This window comes from Biomphalaria glabrata, chromosome 6, assembly GCF_947242115.1.
Source record: "Biomphalaria glabrata chromosome 6, xgBioGlab47.1, whole genome shotgun sequence".
Taxonomy (NCBI): domain Eukaryota; kingdom Metazoa; phylum Mollusca; class Gastropoda; family Planorbidae; genus Biomphalaria; species Biomphalaria glabrata.
This window is the reverse complement of record NC_074716.1, coordinates 3,334,597-3,349,190: the sequence shown is the minus strand read 5'-3', so window position 1 is coordinate 3,349,190 and position 14,594 is coordinate 3,334,597. Positions and strand designations below refer to the sequence as shown.

The window sequence follows — 14,594 nt, the reverse complement described above, 5'->3', positions numbered from 1 at the left end:
GTAATGTATATACAATTATTTGACTTAGTGTCTGAATGATTCAATTTGATATGCTGTCAGATAAAGAGGCAAACCAACTTTTACGCTTCATGGGTTTATTTGTAAATATGAAAACAGCACAAGATGGAAGTGTTTACACAAAACAGACAATAACCAGGAAAACCATAAATAACAAAGTAAATGTTTCTCTAGTCATATGAAGTATTAAAAATTGAATGAAATAACTCAAGTATCATTAATAAGAAAACTATATCAAAACAAATGATGGCTGTAGGGTAATGATAAGTAAGAAATAAAATCCTTAGAACCAACTAGAAACACAAGTCAAAAACTACATAGAACTTAGAGTGAGATCTAAATTTAACTTTATGGAATATAAAAGCAGTTCCAGTTTTACTACTTGGGATCTCATGACTTCTGAGTAATTAGGTGTTGGAAAAAAAAAAAAAAGCAGGGTGCAACTGGGTTTGTGTGGCCATGTGAAATACTGCACTTGTCTAGAATAATAGACAATGCCCAGGTAGGGGATCTCAACCCTTTTTTAAAGTCAGCTCCCAATACTTTACAATGTAGCCTCAGACCAGCTTTGTGAATTTGGATAACTTCTCTAGAATATTTTACTTTTATGTAAGGACATTTTTCTTTTATAACATTATATATAAAAAAACAGTGTTGAGTAAATCCTATCATAAGAAAATATGTTGTTACCACTGAAATTAAAAAAAACAGTTCTAAGGTATCAATCATTCAGATGCAACTAAGACATCAGCCAATTAGTGTAAACCAAAAAACCTAATCAAATGAAATCTCTAGTAGGACTTGAGTCAGCCACAGGGCCTCAACCAGCAAGAACTTTGATTACTTTCTTCTGAGACAGGTTGATCTTGTCGCCCATACTTAATGCCATGCCCTGTTAGAAAATACGAGCAGCTTTCATCCAAGTGTAAATTAAAGTGGTCTCTACAACTGGAACAGCAACTAATGACATCCCATTAAGAGTGTCATGTGAATGACAATAAAATATAAACTACTCAAGACAATCAGTCCTACCCATGCAAAAAGAGCCATCTTTGAGTTTTGTTAATTTGGGAATAGGGAGGAATGTAGCTAGAACTAAAGTAGTTGAGAAAATACAAACATCTAAAAGTTTTGACATCATTTTGTGTTTGAAATGTGAACTCCTTTTTTTTTTTTGAAGTTAAATAAAATACAAGTGTAATATTTGGCTTATCAGCATGAAACAGACACATGATATAGTAGCTGTTCCAGTTGTATTAAAAAAATAATTTTTAAACGTCGAGTCACATAAGGAAGACCATGTAAAATTCACTTGTTTTGGGGGCCATTGGGTCAAGAATGACCAACTACTTTTTTTCCTTAAACAAATGTCAAGTATTCAATTCATGTTATTGAGTAGACTGTGTAACATTCTAAATTCTTTATACTAACTTCGGCAGCTTGGTTTAGTTTGCATTCAGCATTGAGATCACTTGTGTTATCTTTCACAGAATCTAACTCCAAGTGTTAATGAAATATTCTTTGTGTTACAATAGCTTTCAACATAATGAAAGGTTAAACTTTCACTTCTAGCTGTTTATTTGCACCATGGTCTACAGAGTATCAACACCTACCTGACTTTTAGCTCGAATGCGTACATGACCCTGGACAGAAGCATCTTTGCCCAAGTGTAATGGTTTCTCAATGCTCAGGTTAGCCAGGACGTCTTCCCCAAAGATGGAGCGGGCATACATGTTGGCTGCCATAAAACCACAGTCACCAGACAGAGCCTGGAAATAAATGAAATCTTAGATACTTCTCAATCTCACATGATATCAGCTTGTACAGCCAATCAATACAAAGTGTAACAATCTCATAGAAACACCACCAGGCAGAGCCCATGTAAGCCTATATCTGTCAGTGTATAAATTAAGCTACATATATCCACTGGCTAGAACTAGTTTTTCAGTTTTTGAAAATCATGTCAGTTTATTGTTTTCAAATAGATGAAGCCATAACTTATACATAAACACATACCTAAATTGTATTCCCAACAGTGACCATAAACTGACCACAGAGAGACCAGTGGTATCATTGAAAGATTTAGTAATAAAGATTTTTTGTCAACTTAATTTTATAAACAACAAGGGAATGTTACAGCTTATGAGTAACCATTGCACCTATTTTTAGCCAATGAAGACAGTAATGAAATTAGATCTTTGAAGCACATTCTGTTATTGAGATGATAATACCACATGTAACATGAACTGCCTTTTTCAACTTTACTTTAAAAAATTATTTATACAAATTTTTATTCCCCATGTACACTGGAAAAAAAAAAGGAAGCCCTTAATAGAGAGACCAGGAGTTGCGGTTGTATTAATTTCAAGCACAAAGGTGATGGTAAAATCAGATTTTAAATACCGCTCTTAGTTTTTGAAATCTAAACATGACAGGCAGATAGCACAATCTCAATAGTAGCTTTTCCCCATGTGAGAAATTTATGTGGTAGATTTTGTCTAGAGTAAAACACACTCAAACTTGTCAGATATCTCTCTTTTAGTTAGGGTTTTATATAATAAAAAAAATTAGTCACAATAAAGTTATAAATAATGTAATTTTATAAAAAAACAAAAAAAATTTTTTTTATGAAAGCTAAAGTTTTTTTTATCAACATAAATAGTAAAAGTTATACATTTCGTATGTACGGAAGTGATCATTTTAGAATGTCTCTCAACATATTTGTTGGCTTTAAAAACAATGTTTAGATTATATCAATGATTACATTCATTAAAGCTAATAATACAACCAAAACTTGATTTTTATTTTGCTTTCTCAAATGTACACATTGTCAAGAATACACTACAAAAGTTATACATTGTCAAGAATACACTACAAAAGTTATACATTGTCAAGAATACACTACAAAAGTTATACATTGTCAAGAATACACTACATACGGTATACAGCAATGTTGTTGACTAGTTGCAGAATTGGAAAGTGACACGTATTTCTGCTGCCCATTTTGTGAAATAAACTTAATTATTTAAAAATAGGGCAATTTAAGCCAATCAACATTTTTTTCCCAATGAAAATAAAAATAAATCTTTTGTTAAAGATCAAATAAAAAGGAACCAGGGGAAAAAAATGCATCTACATAATTAAACAACAGGAAATGATTAAATGTGGTGAATGTGAAAATTTGGAATGAAATGAAAACTTTACAAGTCAAATAATAATTACTACTATCAAATTCCAACAAACTACAGGCCATGGTTGTTGCATCATGCAGAGAGGAATGCTGTCGCCAGTAACTACATGATGGCAAATAAAATGTATTTTAATTGCATTGATCAGGTGAGACAGTATTATGAAGTACCTGTGATCTGATTAACAAATGTGGATTGAATTCTGACTCATCTACCTACAAGATAATGGACAATCAAAAAGAGTTATTGCCCTGAGATTAATGTCTACAAATGTCCTAGAAAGCAACCTAGCACTTAGAGGAAATCTGAACTTTCTACAAACCTTGGACACAATCTGTATTCAAACCAAGTTAATCAATTTTTTTTACAGTAATATCCTGAATGTAAAAATGGCCAGTACTAGTATAGAATCTGCCAAATTGATTTCTACATTGGAGCAAAATGAAATATAGATGTAGTAAATCATTTCTTCAATCATAAGAGATTCTTCAATCATAACAGATTCTTCAATCATAACAGATTCTTCAATCATAAGAGATTCAAAATGAAAGAGTTAAAGTGCATCCCCCTCCAATATGATCATAAATCAAAACCTAAATAGTGAAAATTTTAACTTTAATTGCTGAATTTTATATCTGTTTTCACCAGTTTCAAGTTAGTTAAGATTAAATCAATATAATGTTCCCTTGACCATTAAGTCAAAGCTATGTCAAAGATACTTCTAAAGATACAGAGCAGAAGATTATCTTAGCAGACAATTGAACTGTTGTTGTTTTTTTTTTAAATTATAAAATTAGAAAAAAAAAATGTGAAGTGAACTCTGACCTTCTCTGGAGTTAAACACTTCATGTTGGTACAAGACATGACATGTTCCAGATACTCTTTCAGGTCCAAGATGTTGGTGTTCACTGTCACTTTGTTCTCCCACTCAAACTCTGCCCACATCTGGCGGAACTCTGTGTCGGTGCAGGAGGCTGGCACGATGTAGTCCATAATGTCAATGTGTATGTCATTCAACACAACTACATTACGGTCGCTTTGAGCTCCAGTCACATCATAGACTAGACAAAAATAAAATGATAAAATATGATACAAGCTGATCACAGCAGTACTCAGAGGCGTAGCTAGGGTGGGGTGCGGGGTAGGAGAATTAGACCCCCCCCAAGGCCCCCACTTGAGAAGGGCCCCCAAACGATTGTTTTTTTTTTTACATTAAATATCAAATATTACACAAAATACAGTGGCCCCCAAAGAAATCAAGCCCCCTGGCCCCCCAAATGATGTCAAAGACTAGACAAAATAAAATCATAAAACATGATACATGATCACAGCAGTACACAGAGGTGTAGATAGGGTGGGGGAAGGAAGGGGGAGAATTAGACACCCTCCCCAAGCACCCACTTGAAAAGGGTCCAAAAAAAGTTATTACGAAAAAATGCAGTGGCCCCTAAAGAAATCAAGCCACCCCCCCCCCGGGCCCCCAAATGAATGCAAAATTCCTAGCTATGCCACTGTCGGTACTATTTAAGTATAAGTAGGAATTAAAACTATTGGGATAACAAGGAAATGTGTATACTGCTATAAACATTCAACTTTTGAGAAATATTTGTAGTTGAATAGCATCAAGTGAATTGAGGATACAAACAGACTGTGAGGAGAAAACTTACCAATATTTCCAAAAATAATGCCATTCTCTGTGGACGTAACCTTCACATTGGCCTTAATGTTACAAAAATCATGTGGAGCCAGGGTCAAAGGTTGAGGCTTCTCAACAAGTTTCAAATCTCCTGTAATCAAACATACAGCACCATAAGAAAAAACTCAAACAGTGTGTTTAGAGACAACAGCCTTTTTTTTTTTTTTGAAAGCTTCCCCCAATGGAGTTAAGTGTTACATGTTGAAGTATTAAAGGCCCAGCAGATTGAGAACAAAATATTCAACTACCCATTTAAAACAATGCTAGATTTATAGCTTATAAAGCTTTCCAACTTAGCTTTTTCTGCCTAATTACCTACATAGAAATTGGTTACCTAAGGCTTTTGTAACAACCTTGAATATGTTTGTTATACATTTATAAAGTTTATAACAAGCTTCCTATCTCAAAGCCATCCCGAAAGTAATATGTTTACATCAATTGATATTTTGCTATCCCCCCTCAAAACCTAGTCTATTTTTTTTTTACTAGTCATGTCATTGTCTTTAAGTTAAAATTTACCCTATTTCTGAAAAAAAAAAAAAAACTAATTCCTAATCGTGCCATAACAATATATACATATATACGTATCCAACAAACATATTCAAGGTTTGTTACAAAAATTTCAATGTAACTAATTCGGCAACTATTTGTTGGATATCACCTGAATTGTTGTGTAGTTACCTAAAGTGGCCAGTTCTAGTGTGAGATTCTGTAGGCAATCAGCAGTCTGGTTAACAATGAGAACATCCAGCACTATGTCATACTGATTGACATTAACATAAGCCTCAGCATAGACAGGATCAGAGAAACCAGTCAACTGTGACACCTATGGATACGAACACAGCAATTAGATTCAATATCGACTTCTGCCATAACTGAACATAAAAAAAGGCTTTATAAAGAATTATTTTACAAAATACGTCCCATACAAAAACAACAACTATTTTTTTTTACAAACCAAAGCTCATCTAAGGGGAAGAGCTCTGCACTTAGATCTATATTTCAATCATTCAGAAGTTATTTCCAATGCTTCATATAAAAAAATAATTATCAATAATCGATTGACTAAATGGTTAATTTTGTAATTGATTCCTGCTTTGTTAGGCACAATAAATATTATTTTAAAGTTTCAACTTGAGAAGGGGTGTGGGAGAAATAACGTTTATTCTCTAAGGGACGAAGCCCTACATATTTAGCCGTATCTGTGAATACCGAATAATTAAAGAAAATAATTAATTACCAGTACGTAACTCTTTCTCTCTGTAATTATTTACCACATTCTGGTGGAATCAACGTTGGTATCGTCAGTTAGGAGAGAAAGAGTTAATTGACAAATTGGTTTTTTTTTATAATTGATTGATGTCTATGCCAATGAATAATTGTGCAAGGTTTCAACTTCATCCGAGAACAGGCGTAGGAGAAATAACATGTATAAACTTTTGAACCAGACAGAGTGAGTTGATATAAGCTTTGTAAAAAACTTGAAAAATCCTATTCTCACCTTGTTTAGCTTGGAAGAGCCCAATGGGTCAGAGTCTTTCTTGGCATTCATACCAAGGGCCTGGGAGAGGGTCAGTTCAAACAAATTCTGAAAATAGGAAAAAAAAAAAAAAAGTTCAGGTCATCTTTGATGATGAATACAAATTCTAATTACTAATTTCTACGTCTTCACTTCGTGTCAGCCACACAAATCTCTTACCTCCCCAGCCCCCTGGTCACTTCTGTTGATCAACTGAACAAAGGATATCGGGTCATCAGCATGGACTTTCACAATTTTACGCTCGGCAGCCTGTCAAATAAGAATAAGTCATTTTGTAGCCTTTGTCCGAGTGTTTATGTTAATTTTAAATCCCAGTTTATATGTTTAACCATAGTGATTTAGGTGCATAGTTATTGGAACCCAAACAAACAAAAAAAAAATACCGCTTGAAGTTGTTTCTCTTCTTCGATCTTAGCAGCCAACATCAACGAGAGAGAGCCTCTGCATGCAGTGTTGAAGATTTCTACCATGAGGTCTGACTTCTCAGCCAACACTCTGAGGCATACAGCAATTCTATCCACATCATCATCAGTTATTGGCTGGGGGGACACAAGGACTTTGTTAATATTAGGCATTATTAGCAGGCATAACACTTTAAAAAATTCATCAATATGCATACCAATTTCAAGTCTTTCAATAACTTTACAACAGATATCTGTAAACAAACCTTAGTTGGCAAGCCAGACTTGCCTAAATGGATTATGGTAGCCATAATAAGCATAGCTTCTGCAACAAAAGCCTGTGTTTGGAGAAGTAAAAAAAAAAGAGTGATTACAAGTCTTGTTTTAAAACAAAAACACTAAATTTACTAAAACACATAAAAGCTTCACATCTTACATTTTGCCTTTTCTTGTCTTGAGTTATGTTAGTGTACTTGAGAGCCAATTTGGTCAGCGTAGTGGCCAGGGCAGCACCAATGAAAAAATCTCCATCCATCATGTCTTTACGCAATGGGGGCCTATTTACAGAAAAAGAACGACTTAAAGTTAAAAACATAAAGACATTGCAAAAAAATCAAGACATTATAAGATTAGAGAGATTAAAAAGAAAAAATTCAAGACACTATAAGATTAGAGAGATTAAAAAAAAAATCAAGATAATATAAGATTAGAGAGATTAAAAAAGAAAAAAATCAAAAGACACTATAAGATTAGAGAGATTAAAAAAAAATAAATCAAAAGACACTATAAGATTAGAGAGATTAAAAAAAAAAATCAAGACACTATAAGATTAGAGAGATTAAATAAACTGAAACACTTACACTTCTTTTTTAACGGTAGTTCTCGTACTAAAAGCACTCTGGGTAGCATAAGTTCCATCGGCTGTTACAAGTCTCTGGACAGAACCGCCAGATTGGAGCTCTGAAAAAAAAAATTATATGATTTGCAAGCTAACACATTGCTACATATCAAATTTGACTTGAAAAAATGAATTGCTCCTTAGTCTAGCACACTCATCTTAAGTATTTGTAATGCACACTAATTGCAAACCAAAAGGATTCTAGTTTTAAGATGATCAGCTTCAACCGCTAAAAATTAAGTTTTGGTGACAACAATCTTTTGACAAGAGTCAACCTACCATCATCTTTAACTTCACCAGCAGCTTTCTTCATTTCATCATCAACTATTGGAATCTGTGGACACAGAACAATACATAGACCAACAACATTACAGCAGAGAACATTATCAAAAACATCAAATATGAGCATGTAATTTCACTAGTACATTCTGGCAACTAATTAAAGAGTAACTTATAATTTGTCTGATATTGAAGGTCTCTAAAGAATAATTTTATTTCTTTAAAGCAGTGTTTCCCAATCTTTTTCTTTGAAAGAACACTTTGCACATTCTGAGTATTTAGAGGAACTTATTTTTTAGAGAGATTAATTCTTGGTGGCCTACTAGTTAATTAATTAACTAGTTTGTGGAAGAAGTATTCAGGCCTCATGGAACACTAGGGTTCCGGGGAACAGTTTGGAAAACACTGCCTTAAAGCAAGTTAAAGTTTATATTCTACAAAGAGCTAACAGATTGACTTAACATCATCTGCACCTTACTCCCAAAGACCTTAAAGGAAAGTGTCTACTTTTCATTCTCAATAAAATGCTAATTCAAGTTTAGTGTACAGAGATAGTTCTAATTTACCTCTCCGAGTGACTGGCGTATAAGAGTCATGACACTTTGTATATCATCTGATGAAGTACAATACTCTCCAAGGATCCAGAGAGCAGCTCTGTGAATTCTAAAAAGAAAAACAAGGGGCAAAGGTCAGTATGTTACACACACACACACATATATATTGTTACACACACAAAATGACAACTACAACAACCATATAAAAGAAGCAAGAAAAATGTAAATTTTGCCACCATCCATCCATCCCAGTGGCACTACAGCCCATGGAGGGCTCTGGCCTGCTTCCACACATCCTTCCATTGAGATCTCTCCTGGGCCTTTCGTCTCCACGCCCTAACCCCAAGCTGTTGCAGATCTGAAATTATTGCCACCAGGAATAGGAATATTGTAAGGCATAATTAGACACCCTTTCACCAGATTTTACTGAGCCACTAAGAGAGTTAACACACGCTTATAATCCATACATATTGATGTTGATAAATCCTATGCCTTAAATCTTCAAAGGACAAGAAATTACTTCATGGCTTTGATGGTGCTGAATACATCCAACAATTTGCTGATGACCAAAGGTCGCAGTTGATCAAAACGCTGAACTGCCTCCCGGACAAACACCAGCACATCAGCCGCAGCCAGTTCATTGTTGTCGCCTAAAAATTCCATTAACTGAAAAATGAAAAGACATCGGAATATAACAGCAACCATTGTTTGCAGAAAAATATTTAGTAAAGAGATTGTTGTCAATGTCAAAAGCATGATTTTAAAAACGTAAGTATGAAACTTACAACAGGAATGATAGTGGAAGCAACATCTGGGAACTTGACACTGCATTGGTGCAAGGTTCGAACCAGTAACTGTCTGTATTTCCCAGTGTCTTCATGTTCAACATTGTTAGTCTTCACTACTTCTTTCTTGAGTACTAGTACCATCTGGGGAAACAAATGGAAGATGAGTTTATGCTGAAACTTATCTACTTATCTAATGAATAATCATCAGAATAAACATTTGTGATAAGTTTAGGTTATAATAAATTTACCTCTTCTATATTACGAGATGTAACAAGGTCAAGGGCCAAGTTAAGGGTCTTCTTACGAACTTCTTGATCTGGAGAGCTCAACACTCGCAGAATGTCCATAACTAGTTCCTGAAGAATATTTCAATCAACACAGAACTAAAAGTTAAAACTTGAGTACAATGCCTCCCAAACAGTAAAACAGTGGTCAAATAAAATAAAACAGTAAAATTGGAGCATGTTCTAGAAAAAACTTTTTACCTGCAGAACTTTCTCGTGAGCAGGAACTTCCTTGAGAGCAATGAGACGATCCAGTACAATCAGCTTGACATTGTTATCACTTTCTTTCACAATCAACTCAATATAACAAGAGGCAGCAGCCTGGAAAGCAAAGACAACCTTTTCAAACACCCACATTTTTTAGGGAACCATAGCTAAGGCTTTGGTAAGTAAGAAATGAAGAAATAATAGAACAAATTAGAAAATCTCTTCATTCTAACTGTTTGGGTTGGTCGAGGACACTGGCAGGCTTTGATAAAGGACTACAAATAAGAAGCTCTGAACTGGGAATGTGAAAACTATTTTTCTTGGGATAAATTGAAGTGAAAATATTGATATCTATATTTATTTTATATTTGACGCCACTAGACTGATAGAACTATAATTTGAAAATACAAAGTTTATTATAATCCTATATGTTTAGGTATTAAACAGGAGTTTCCTACCTTGATAGCAGTAGGTGCACTGGACAGGGTGACCAACGTGCCAGCAGCTTCATACCTCACAGCAGGACTAGATGAGTTGAGCAAGTTGTAAATGCAACGGATAAATCTAGCTCTCTCTCCTGGGTTGGCATGGCAAACCTTCAAGTCAAATAACACATAACAGTAAAGTAAATACAACAGATAAGTCATGGAAAACCTTCAAGTCAAATAACATAACAGTAACGTTGATACAATAGATAAGTCATGGCAAACTTTCAAGTCAAATAACACATAACAGTAAAGTACAATAAATAGGTCTCTCTCATGGACAACCTTACTGCCTAATGACACATACATTTAAAGTGAACAAATAAGTTCAGTAAGTCCACAAAAGTGATAAATGTAGTCTTCCTTCCTTCAGGATATTCACATTTCCGTATAATAAATGAAGCTTAATACTACATGCACTGTCAACCTAAGTGGTGCATGGTAGCTGAGTGGTAAAGCACTTGGCTTCTAAGCCAAATGGTCTCAAGTTCTAATCTCTGTGAAGACTAGGATTTTTTATTTTGGGAATTAACCCTTTCTCTTTGTAATTATTTTCCACATTCTGGTGGAATTCTTCATTTTCTCATTAGTATTCTCCCCTGTTATGATTAAGTTTGAATAACTTTCTCGTTTGTTATCAGAAAGTGTTTTATTTGGTCTAGAATTAAAGAGGAATGCATGCTCTTTTTCTATAACACAAAGTAAAGTTTATACAAATAAAAAAAAATTATTTAATTAACAGTCGGCCATAAAAACGGGTGCCCTTTGCATCAACTGGCCTAAGGTCTGAAAGAAGTTTTTACCTACCTTGTAAATCAACTCCACAATAACAAGTTGAAGGATATCTCCAAATGAAGTCACCTGATCAATACAGCTACTCAGGTAGTTCAAGGCTCTCTCCTGAAGAGCAAAACAAACAGAATGTTTATCCTTTCAAACAACGTAACAAATGATAAGATCATTTTTAATCGTCCAATCTAATGGAAATTCAGTTGGACTACAACTGACACCATTACATTACATTACCATTTTTTTCTATTATTCCTTTTTTCTAAATGAACACAGAATGGAAGAATTTACAATGGTTACCTGGTCTGCATGTATCAACATCATAAAGGCATTGCGTTTGCAAGACATGTCCTGCTCTCCTTCAAGAAAGTTGTGAATGAGTTCTGGGGCATCAGGGATTAGGAACTCAAAATTCCTGGAGATTATAAAAAAACATTCAATTTGAAGCAACATGGGAGAAAGTTGTGACAAAAACTTTAAAAATTTAAAAATAAGCACGACATTCTTGAGTGAGCACAAATTACCTAAAGATGGTGTAAATTGCTAACACAGCATTGCGCCTAACATATGAATGTCGGTGCTCCAAGCACTGTCTTATTGCTGGCATTAGAGGCTCAATCAATTCTGGCTCTTTGAGTTTACACAAAAAACGAAGTGTGGAGCCTCTGATAAACTCATTCGGATGTTGGAGATCCTATTGGGTTAAAAAAAAAAAAAATTAATAATAATGCTGCATACTACCAGAAAACTAATAAGAGTTAGCTATGAATGTCATAAATGATTTGGAATAAAACACACATATACAGAAATTTATTTTGAGAAAATTTTCTCATAAAGATGCTACAAAACTATTGATAACAAAGTTGATACCAATACACTATCTGATTGTGTACAATTATTTTAGGCTTTCAGTTAGTCTACAAATATTTATCTTACTAAACCTTATAAGAAACGCACTAAAACAGCCTCAAATCACATGTACCTTTCTGTAAGCATCGCAGACCAATATAAACTCTTGTAACAACTTTCCTTCAGGGGTGTACTTAGGCACAACTTCCCAGAAAACAAGCAACAGTTTCTTCAGCAGGTGATCCTGCATGGGCATCACAAATCGAATAATTGTCATGAGTAAAGATGGCATCTTTTCTCCATTCAAGATCATCTGGATGACTTTCTTGAGAGCTTCTATTTTAGTAGCAGCATCCCCCTTTTCTGGAATCATAATACAATGAGAATTAGAACTATAGGAATGAGAATTAAAACTTCAGGAATGAGATGTAAAACTATAGGAATGAGAATTAGATAGAACTATAGGAAAGAGAATTACATAGAACTATGGGAATGATAATTAAAAGGACAAATAGTTTTATTTTTAAGCAGCAAAAGTTCTATTCAGACAACAAAAACAAGTAAACACAAGAACATTATAAAACCAATGTCCTGATGGATAATAAAAGTTGTTATTACCTAGGTCCTGCTTTAGCTGCATTTCTGAAGGCGGCTCTGCATCCATGGGGACATTGATAAGCGTGTAGCATGGTTGTTCTGCTATGGATGTCATTTTGTGAGTGGTAAGTCTGCACATAAAAGATATTTCAGTAAATTATCTTATAAGGTAATTTATATAAATTTTATTATATAGTACATATTATAGTCTGTATCCAAAATTTAATTCATTAATGCAGAAATTTGAAATACAGAGCTAGATGTTGCGACTATAACACAGTGAGGTCACATTATAAAGATAAAATCAGTTGCCATTTTGCTCTAAATGGCACGGCTAGAAGTAGATGGCCTCTGAAAGAAACTGCTACAGAGCTTTCACTTTTGTGGGACACACATTTGAGACCCAAAGAAGGGCCTTTGCCAAAGACAGGTACAGAAAACAAAAAGAAAATTTAAGTACATCCCCATGAACAATAGTTTGGTCTGAATTAGACGTGGCAAAATATGCAGGTCCCAACTGGGTTTGTTTGGTCATGTGAAATACTGCACTTAGTCTTAATCTTTGGGTGTTAAGGTGCAACAAAATGAACATCCAAATTATGAAAACAAGAAGAGGGTCCATGGATGGGAATTAAAAGAGAGAGAGAATACATGTAGTTGAAAATGTCAGATTATTACATTTTATAATAATTAATTTATAGATCTAATATCTATCTAAATAGATTTATTTCTGTCTGTTTCTACAAATAGATTATATTGGCATTAAATAAATAAACTAATAAACTATAAATGATGTACTTGTAGACTTAGAGGACTTAGTAGATCTAGCTAGACTCTTAGACTAGTAAAATTAAACTTAGAATATGCTAGTCGTCTAGTAGAGTCGACTAGTAGTGATAGTGTCACTAGACTGTGACTAGAGTCACTAGCTAGAGTCCTAGAGTGAAGTGAAGTCAGTGAAGGGATTACAGTCACAGTGTTACACTTTACAACAATGAACAATAAATTTATCCTTTATATAATACACCTATGCCTATGGCTATACCCAGTCTGAGTATCACTATTATCTGACTATCACTATCAGTGTATGATCATATATTTTTATATAGATCTAAATCTAGACTAGTCTAGACTATCAATGTATTTATGTATTGTATCTGTATCACTAATGATCTAATCATATGACAAATCTATGTGGCTACACCTACGGCAGCTACGGCATACTTGAATTACTTCATACTTGACTTAAGTTATGATACTACTATTGATACTAAGATTTTACTAAGAATCAAGAATTAAATAAGATGATGATCATCATGATGATCTAGACATTCTAGACTAGACTAATCACTCAGTAATGAGTTTAATGTAGTAATGATGACTTGACTAGTCACTAGTCTAATGACATGGCAGATCATGCTACTTGGCATTGCTAGCTAAGTAACTATTACTAAGAGTCCTAAGACTAGTAAGAGTGTAAGAGTAAGTCAGTAAGTAGTAAGAGACTTAAAGAGTGTTCAGTGTACTACTGACTGTAAGACTAAGACTAAGACTACTAAGAGCGTCTAAGAATAAGATCATAGATGATAGTGATTAGAGGATAGAATTAGAATTGAATAAGTGATACATCTTAGAAGAGATTAAGGTAGATCTAGAAGGAAGCATGAATGATTTCATTGTTAGTGCTATCTTATCTAACATATCTACAATTCTTATTCTTACTTTTAGTTTTGTTAGTCTGTATACGTCAATCTTGACTACTGCCAAGTATCTACTTCCGGTATAATTTTTTTTTTTTTTTTTACTAGATTTCAGTTTTTTATTATTTTAATTTTAATGCTCTTGTTTAAAAAAAAAAAAGAGATCTTTAAGATGTTTAGAAAGAAATTCCCCAATAGTGCAGATTATTTATCTTAATGTATAGATATACAAGTCAAATTATTTGTTACCTATAAAAAAAAATGATAATAAAAATATATCCTATATAGATCTACATCTATATATTGAGTACATGAGAAGTA

General features: G+C 33.8%; 2 protein-coding genes across 3 annotated transcripts in view; both read right to left on the bottom strand.

Annotated features, from left to right (window-relative positions):
- LOC106061980 (proteasomal ATPase-associated factor 1-like) overlaps positions 1 to 14,594 on the bottom strand; it is a 164,626-nt gene that overhangs the window by 31,206 nt on the left and 118,826 nt on the right. The window lies entirely within an intron of this gene.
- LOC106065397 (coatomer subunit beta-like) lies at positions 79 to 14,441 on the bottom strand. Of its 2 annotated transcripts, XM_056034079.1 has the most exons (25): positions 14,296 to 14,441; positions 12,595 to 12,704; positions 12,110 to 12,339; positions 11,652 to 11,821; positions 11,428 to 11,542; positions 11,146 to 11,238; positions 10,312 to 10,449; positions 9,848 to 9,967; positions 9,611 to 9,718; positions 9,360 to 9,503; positions 9,095 to 9,240; positions 8,587 to 8,683; positions 8,021 to 8,075; positions 7,704 to 7,803; positions 7,280 to 7,400; positions 7,110 to 7,181; positions 6,826 to 6,981; positions 6,602 to 6,691; positions 6,404 to 6,490; positions 5,584 to 5,728; positions 4,874 to 4,993; positions 4,032 to 4,267; positions 3,377 to 3,421; positions 1,632 to 1,787; positions 79 to 910 (listed from the first exon to the last, which is right to left on the bottom strand). In XM_056034079.1, exons 2-25 carry the CDS (start codon positions 12,686 to 12,688, stop codon positions 839 to 841), a joined length of 2,910 nt encoding a protein of 969 aa, XP_055890054.1. In that variant the 5' UTR covers positions 12,689 to 12,704; positions 14,296 to 14,441; the 3' UTR covers positions 79 to 838. The 2 variants fall into 2 exon arrangements, with proteins under 2 accessions (XP_055890054.1, XP_055890055.1); XM_056034080.1 differs by lacking the exon at positions 3,377 to 3,421.

Excerpts from the sequence above, each read along its gene's own strand:
- LOC106065397 (XM_056034079.1), bottom strand. The coding sequence starts at position 12,688 with ATGACATCCATAGCAGAACAACCATGCTACACGCTTATCAATGTCCCC. Across the intron at positions 9,719-9,847 it reads CTCACGAGAAAGTTCTGCAG|GAACTAGTTATGGACATTCT; the intron begins GTAAAAAGTTTT and ends AATATTCTTCAG. Across the intron at positions 1,788-3,376 it reads ATTTGTTAATCAGATCACAG|GCTCTGTCTGGTGACTGTGG; the intron begins GTACTTCATAAT and ends ATTTATTTCCAG.